General features: G+C 62.8%; 1 protein-coding gene across 1 annotated transcript; it reads left to right on the forward strand.

Annotated features, from left to right (window-relative positions):
- Positions 1 to 1,192: 1,192 nt before the first annotated feature.
- Positions 1,193 to 4,005, forward strand: LOC141736916 (uncharacterized). The gene is made up of 2 exons (XM_074571562.1): positions 1,193 to 1,689; positions 2,665 to 4,005. The coding sequence occupies exon 2, from the start codon at positions 2,701 to 2,703 to the stop codon at positions 4,003 to 4,005; it is 1,305 nt and encodes a 434-aa protein (XP_074427663.1). The 5' UTR covers positions 1,193 to 1,689; positions 2,665 to 2,700.
- Positions 4,006 to 8,309: the final 4,304 nt, after the last annotated feature.

The raw sequence follows: 8,309 nt of genomic DNA on the forward strand, positions 1-8,309 counted from the left end.
TGTGGGTCATGGTGGGTCTGGGGGCGCTGGGGGGGGCGCTGGCGGTGGCGGGGGGGCTGCTGTGCCTGCGCCTGCTGCAAGTTGGGGGTCCAGCCCCACAAGGCCCCGAGCTATGGGGCGCCCCGCCGCCGCCGCCGCCGTGGGGCGAGGAGGAGCCCCCCCTTCACCCCCTCCCCCCGGCCCCCCAACTTTGGGGACCCCCCCCGGGACCCCCCCAGCCCCACGTCACCCTGCGGGACATCGGGGGGTTCTTCCAGCGCGCCCCCAAAGCGTGGGGCGCCCCATAGACGTGGGGAGAAGACATTGGATGTGGGGCGCCCCCATAGATGTGGGGAGACGCCGCTGGATTTGGGGGCGCCCCATAGATGTGGGGAGAAGCTGCTGGATTTGGGGGCGCCCCATAGACGTGGGGAGAAGACATTGGATGTGGGGCGCCCCATAGATGTGGGGAGACGCCATTGGATTTGGGAGCGCCCCATAGATGTGGGGAGATGCTGCTGGATTTGGGGGCGCCCCATAGACGTGGGGAGAAGACATTGGATGTGGGGCGCCCCATAGATGTGGGGAGACGCCGTTGGATTTGGGAGCTCCCCATAGATGTGGGGAGATGCTGCTGGATTTGGGGGCGCCCCATAGACGTGGGGAGAAGACATTGGATGTGGGGCGCCCCATAGATGTGGGGAGACGCCGCTGGATTTGAGGGCGCCCCATAGATCCAGGAGACACCGTCGGATCTGGGGGGGCGCCCCATAGATCTGTGGGGGGGGGGGAATGACACTGACAGTTTTCCCAGATCTATGGGGCGCCCTGAAACCGCCTTTGTCTCCCCATATCTATGGGGCGCCCCGAAACCACCATCATCTCCCCATATCTATGGGGCACCTCAAAACTGCCAGCATCGCTGCAAATCTATGGGGCGCCCTGGAACTTTCAGCATCTCCCCAAATCTATGGGGCGCCCCGAAACCGCCATCGTCTCCCCAGATCTATGGGGCACCATGAAACCGCCATCGGCTCCCCAGATCTATGGGGCACCCTGAAACCGCCACCGTCTCCCTAAATCTATGGGGCACCCTGAAACCGCCATCGTCTCCCTAAATCTATGGGGCACCCTGAAACCGCCATCAGCTCCCCAGATCTATGGGGCACCCCGAACCCGCCACCGTCTCCCTAAATCTATGGGGCACCCTGAAACCGCCATCAGCTCCCCAGATCTATGGGGCACCCCGAACCCGCCACCGTCTCCCCAAATCTATGGGGCGCCCTGAAATGGCCATCAGCTCCCCCGATCTATGGGGCACCCTGAAACCACCATCCTCTCCCCATATCTATGGGGCACCCCGAAACCGCCATCATTTCCCAAAAAATCTATGGGGCACCCCGAAACCACCATCAGCTCCCCAGATCTATGGGGCGCCCCGAAACCGCCACCGTCTCCCTAAATCTATGGGGCACCCTGAAACCGCCATCGTTCTCTCCCCCCCCCCCCAAAAAAAGAAAAATCTATGGGGTGCCCCAAATACGCCGGTGCCTCCAGGGCTTGTGGGGCGCCCCCGAACTTCCGCCAGCCCCCCAAGTGTGGGGGGGAAGTGGGGTGGTGGGGGGGGGGCCCCGCCCTGGGCGGCGTTTCCCGCCCGCGCTCCCCGTTTCCTGCCCGCGCCGCGCTCGCCCCAACGGCCGCGACCCACAGGTACTTGGGGGGCCGGGGAACGGGACTTGGGGGTCCCAGGGGTGATGTGGGGGGAGGTTGGGGGGCGGGGAGGGGTGTGTCGGTCTCAGGAGGGACGTGGGGGGAGGGGGGGGGTCCCAGGGAAGTTGGGGGTCCCGAGAGGGACTTGGGGGTCTGACTGGACTTGGGGGTCACAAGGGTTCTATGGGGAGTTGTGGGTCCCAAGAAGGACTTGGGGGTCCCGAGGGACTTGGGGGGGGTCACAAAGGTGGTGTGGGGAGTTGGGGGTCACAAGAGGGACATGGGGGTCCCGGGGGGGTTGGGGGTCCCGAGAGGGACTTGGGGGTCTGACTGGACTTGGGGGTCACAAGGGTTCTATGGGGAGTTGGGGGTCTGAGAAGGACTTGGGGGTCCCGTGGGGGTTGTGGGGCTCACAAGGGACTTGGGGGTCACAAGGGTTCTATGGGGAGTTGTGGGTCCCAAGAAGGACTTGGGGGTCCCAGGGGGACTTGGGGGTCACAAGGGTTCTATGGGGAGTTGTGGGTCCCAAGAAGGACTTGGGGGTCGCAGGGGTTCTATGGGGAGTTGGGGGTCCCGGAAGGGACTTGGGGGTCCTGAGGGACTTGGGGGTCACAAGAGGAACATGGGGGTTCTATGGGGAGTTGGGGGTCCCAAGAGGGACTTGGGGGTCTGAAGGGACTTGGGGGTCACAAGACGGACTTGGGGGTCGCAGGGGTTCTATGGGGAGTTGGGGGTCCCGGAAGGGACTTGGGGGTCCCAAGAGGGACTTGGGGGTCCCAAGGGTGATGTGGGGAGTTGTGGGTCCCAAGAAGGACTTGGGGGTCCCGAGGGACTTGGGGGTCACAAGAGGAACATGGGGGTCCCAGGGGGACTTGGGGGTCCCAAGAGGGACTTGGGGGTCCCAGGGGTTCTGTGGGCACTTGGGGGGTCCCGTGGGGCACCGCCGTGGGGTGACGCCCTCCCCTGGCCCCACAGGTCCCGCCCCCCCCCTTCCCCCCTTAAGCCGGCTCCATGGGGGGCCACCCCCCAGCTCTCCTGGCCACCGCCCTCTGTGCCCTCCTGGCCACCGGCCCCCCCACCTCGGTGGCCACCCTGAGCTCGGAGCCGCCCACGGTGGCCACCGAGTCCCCGCCGGCCGCCACGAGCCCCCCAGCGACCCCCGTGGCCACCGACGGCCCCTGGGCCACCTCTGGGAGCCACCGACCGGCCCCACTGGTCACCGCCCGCCTTCAACCGGCCACCGCCGCCCCCTCGCTGGCCCTGCTGGCCACCACCGGCCCCCGACGAGTCCCGGTGGCCACCGGGGACCACCAGCCGGACTTGAAGACCACCGCTGGCGGCCAGCAACCCGCCCCCGTGGCCACCGGCGTCCCCCGGTCAACCTTGGAGCCCACCGGTGGCCACCGCCCCACCTTGGAGGCCACCATGGGCCACCGGCCGGCCCCGGAGACCACCACGGGCCACCAACCAGCTTCGAGGACCACCCTGGGCCACCAAGTGGCCTTGGAGACCACCGGGGGCCACCGACCGGCCCCAGAGAGCACCACGGGCCGCCAAGTGCCTTTGAGGACCACCGGGGGCCACCAACCGGCCTCGAGGACCACCGCGGGCCACCAACCCGCCCTAGAGACCACCGTGGGCCACCAACCCACCCTAGAGACCACCGTGGGCCACCAACCCACCCTAGAGACCACCACAGGCCACCGACTGTCCTTGAGGACCACCGTGGGCCACCGACCGGCCTCGAGGACCACCGTGGGCCACCAACCGACCCTAGAGACCACCGTGGGCCACCAACCCACCCTAGAGACCACCACAGGCCACCGACTGTCCTTGAGGACCACCGTGGGCCACCAACCGGCCTCGAGGACCACCGTGGGCCACCAACCGACCCCAGAGACCACGGCGGGCCACCGACCGTCCCCGAAGGCCACGGCGGCCCCCCGGGAGAGCTCGTGGGGGCGTCTGGCCGGGGCGGGGGCGGCGGCGGCCATCTTGGCGGCCCTGGGGCTAGCGGCGGCCTTTTGGCTACGCTGGCGGCGGCGCCGGCGGGGGTCGAGGTCGCTGGGGCCCTGGGCCGGGCCGGTGGCTCTCCCCGAGGACGACGGCGGTGGCCGGGGCGGGGGGGAGGGGGGGGCGACGACCACCCAACCTTTGGTAGCCACGGTGGCCAGCGGGCAGAGGGCGGCGGCCACCCTCAGCACTTTCCGGGCCCCCCCCGAGGCGGTGGCCATGGAGGAGCTGCCGGAAGCCAACGGGGACCCGCGGTCGCCCCCCCCCGACCCTCCCCCCCCCCCAACCGCCGCTTCCTGTTGACGGGGGAAGGGACGGGGGGGGGCGCCCCTCCCCCACCCCCCCGCTGGGGGCAACGGGCGGCAACGGGGGGGGAGGGGGAGGGGGAGGGGGGGGTGGGGGCTCCTCCCGTTTCCTCACTTTTGGCGGGGGGGGGGGGGGGGGAAGGGGGGGGGTTTACGTCTTTATATATATTTTTTTTTCCCTTTTTTTAAACTTTTTTCCCCTTTTTTTAAACTTTTTTCCCCTTTTTTTAAACGTTTTTCCCCTTTTTAAAAACTTTTTTCCCTTTTTTTTAAACTTTTCCCCTTTTTTAAAACTTTTTTCCCTTTTTTAAAACTTTTTTCCCCTTTTTTTTAACCTTTTTCCCTTTTTTAAACCTTTTTCCCCTTTTTTTAAACTTTTTTCCCTTTTTTTTTAACTTTTTCCCCTTTTTTTCAAACACTTTTCCCCTTTTTGGAACTTTTTTTTTTTTTTCCCTCTTTTCAAACTTTTTCCCGTCTTTTTAATGGTTTTCCCCTTTTTTTTCAACTTTCTTTTTAAAACCTTTTCCCCTTTTTTAAACTGTTTTCCCCTTTTTTAACTTTTTTCCCCTTTTTTAAACTTTTTCCCCTTTTTAACTTTCTTTTTAAACTTCCCTTTTTTTTTCTGACTGTTTTTTTTTTAACTCTTTTCCCTTTTTTCCTTTTTCTACTCTTTTTCCGAGCTTTTTCCCCCTCTTTTTTAAAACTCCTTTTAAACCTTTTTTTCCCTTTTTAACCTTTTCTTTAAAATCTTTGAACTTTTCTTACCTTTTTAAAATCTTTTTTTTTTTTACTGTTTTGAAACTTTTCCCCCTTCTTTCACTTTTTCAACTTTTTCTTTTTACTTTTCTTCACTTTTTTTTACTCCTTCTTCACTTTTCTTCCCTTTCTTCACTTTTTTAAACCTTTTTAACCTTTTTTTCCCCCTTTTTTAACTTTTTTTTAAACTTTCCTGAACTCTTTTACTCTTTTTATTCCTTTCTTTACCCTTTTTTTAACTTCTGTCATTATTTTTTTTTTTACTTTTCTTTTAACTCTTCTTTAAACTTTCATTAACTTTTTTTTCCTTTTTATAACTTTTTTTAACTTTTTTTTTTTTTACCGGTTTTTAACTTTTTTTTCCTTTTTTTTAACTTTTTTTTTTTTTAAACTTTTTCTTACTTTTGCGAACTTTTTCCCCTGGAAACTTTTTCAATTTTTTATTTTTACCTTTTTTTATTTTTATACCTTTTTTTAACTCTTACCTTTTTTTTAAAAAAACACTTTTCTTTTTTTACCTTTTAGGTTATTTTTTATTTTTTAGCTTCTTTTTTTTTTTCTTAACCTTTTTATTTTTTTAACCTTTTTTTTTCTTTAAAAAACAAAACCCCAAAGCGCTGTCACGGGAATGAAGTGGAATTAAATTTAAATTTTTATTTTTTATTTTTTTTTTTTTAAATACTCATTGAAAATGCCGCCCCTCCCCCCACCCCCCCCCCCCCGCAGGGCCCCAAGCGTCCGGCCGCGCCCCTCCCCCACCCCCCAATTAGCCAATTAACCCGGCAGCCAATTAGTGGCCCGGCAAAGCAGGGTTACACCCCCCCCCCCCCCCCCCCCCACGCGAGCGATGACATCATCGCTCCAGCGCCACTTTATTGGGTCAAAAAAAAAGGGCTAAAAAAGCCTTAAAAACCCTCCAAAGGGGCTGAAAAACCGCCCCCCCCCCATCCAAGATGGCCGCCCGCTCCCCCGCAGACGGTGGAGGCGGGGGGGGGGGGGGCGAAACAAGATGGCCGCCCCCGGCCCCGCCCACCCACACCAAGATGGCCGCCCCCCAGCCCTACCCAATCCCCTCGCGCCCGCCCCAAGATGGCCGCCCTCGGCCCCGCCCTACCCAACATGGCCTCCCCCAAGGCAAGATGGCCGCCCTGGGCTTCACCCGGCCCAAGATGGCCGCCCTCGCGGCCTGGCCAATCCCCTCCCCTCGTCCTTACCTGTGCCAAGATGGCCGCCCTCAGCCCCGTCCACCCCAAGATGGCCGCCCCGGGCCCCACCCCTCCCAAGATGGCCGCCATCGACCCCCCCACCCACCCCAAGATGGCGGCCATTCGCCCCACACATTCCAAGATGGCCGCCCTGGGCCTACCCAACCCCCTCACGCCCGCCCCAAGATGGCGGCCGTTGACCCCACCCACCCCAAGATGGCGGCCATCGACCCCCACCCACTCCGAGATGGCCGCCCCGGGCCCCACCCCTGCCAAGATGGCCGCCATCGACCCCACCCAATCCAAGATGGCCGCCCCGGGCCTACCCCCCCATCCCCTCACGCCCGCCCCAAGATGGCGGCCGTCGACCCCGCCCCTCCCTCCAAGATGGCGTCCCTACGCCCCTCCCCTGCGGGCGCGGGCGGCGGCGGCGGCGGCGGCGGCCATGTTGGCCAGGAGGGAGGCGGCGGCGGAGGCGGCCACGCCCACCAGGGCGGCCATCTTGTCGGCGCGGGCCGGGAGGGCGCAGGCCAACGGCGGGCAGGGGGCGGGGCCGGGGCAGCCAATGGGAAGGTCCCGCGCCGCCGGCAGGCCCCGCCCCAGCACCGCCCACAGGACCCCGCCCTCCCCCGCCGCCAAGATGGCCGCCGAGCCCGCCCACAGCCACGCCCGCCAGGCCCCGCCCCGCCGCCGCCGCCCCCCCGCCGCCATCTTGGGCCCGGCCTCGTTCCCGGCGGCCACGTGGAGGCGGGCGTCGCCCTCGGCGGCCATGTTGGCGCCGCCGGCCGCCGCCTCAGTGTGCCCGGCGGCCATATTGGGGCGGCCGCCGCCCTCGGCGGCCATGATGACCCGTCCGGCGGCCACGTCGGGGTAGTCACCCCCCTCGGCGGCCATATTGCTTGAGCTGGCGGCCATGTTGGCCCATCTGGTGGCCATATTGAGGTGGCCACCGCCCTCGGCGGCCATATTGCTTAAGCTGGTGGCCATGTTGGCCCGTCTGGCGGCCATGTTGGCCCGTCTGGCAGCCATGTTGGCCCGTCCGGCGGCCATATTGGGGTGGCCACCGCCCTCAGCGGCCATATTGCTTGAGCCGGCGGCCATGTTGGCCCGTCTGGCGGCCACATTGGGGTAGTCCCCCTCCTCGGCGGCCATATTGTTTGAGCTGGCGGCCATGTTGGCCTGTCTGGCGGCCATATTGGGGTGGCCACCCCCCTCGGCAGCCATATTGTTTGAGTTGGCGGCCATGTTGGCCCGTCTGGCGGCCATATTGGGGTGGCCACCGCCCTCGGCGGCCATATTGCTTAAGCTGGTGGCCATGTTGGCCCGTCTGGCGGCCATATTGGGGTGGCCACCCCCCTCGGCAGCCATATTGTTTGAGTTGGCGGCCATGTTGGCCCGTCTGGTGGCCATGTTGGTCCATCTGGTGGCCATATTGGGGTGGCCATCGCCCTCAGCGGCCATATTGCTTGAGCTGGTGGCCATGTTGGCCCGTCTGGTGGCCATGTTGGCCCGTCTGGTGGCCATATTGGGGCGGCCGCCGCCCTCGGCGGCCACATTGGGGTAGTCCCCCTCCTCGGCGGCCATATTGTTTGAGCTGGCGGCCATGTTGGCCCGTCTGGCGGCCATATTGGGGTGGCCACCCCCCTCGGCGGCCATATTGCTTGAGCTGGCGGCCATGTTGGCCCGTCTGGCGGCCATATTGGGGTAGTCACCCCCCTCGGCGGCCATATTGTTTGAGCTGGCGGCCATGTTGGCCCGTCCGGCGGCCATATCGGGGCGGCCGCCGCCCTCGGCGGCCACGTCGGGGTAGTCCCCCTCCTCGGCGGCCATATTGCTTGAGGTGGCGGCCACGTTGGCCCACCCGCTGGCCCCGTGGTCCCGGCCGGCGGCCACCTTGGGGCGGCGGGGGGGGCGCAGGAGGCGGAGGAGGGCGACGGGGAGGAGGCCGAGGAGGAGGGAGAGGCCCCAGAGGGCGGCCATGGGGGCCGGGAGGTGGCGGTTGTAGCAGACGGCGACGCAGAGGCGGCGTAAAGCCGGGGAGACGGGGGGGGCGGGGGGGTCCCAAGCGCAGAGAAGGTCCCGGGGGGGTCCCGGCCAAGCCCCCCGGGCAACCGAAAGGGTCAGTAGCCTCAGGGCCAGCAGAAGGTACCAAAGGCCGGCCCCGGGGGGGGGAGCGACGGAGCCCCACAGCGACCGCAGCAGCGACGACGCAGACCCCGACGCCATCCTGGGGGGGGGGGGAAGGGAGACACGGACGTGAGGGGGGGGGACAACCCCCCCCCCGCCCCAAAAAAAGGGAAAAAACACCCCCCCCAAAAAAAAGGGGACGCAAGAATTCGGG

The sequence above is a fragment of the Larus michahellis genome, unplaced genomic scaffold (assembly GCF_964199755.1).
Source record: "Larus michahellis unplaced genomic scaffold, bLarMic1.1 SCAFFOLD_424, whole genome shotgun sequence".
NCBI lineage: Eukaryota > Metazoa > Chordata > Aves > Charadriiformes > Laridae > Larus > Larus michahellis.

Bases quoted from the DNA above. Each gene is read 5' to 3' on its own strand.
- LOC141736916 (XM_074571562.1), top strand. From the start codon at position 2,701: ATGGGGGGCCACCCCCCAGCTCTCCTGGCCACCGCCCTCTGTGCCCTC.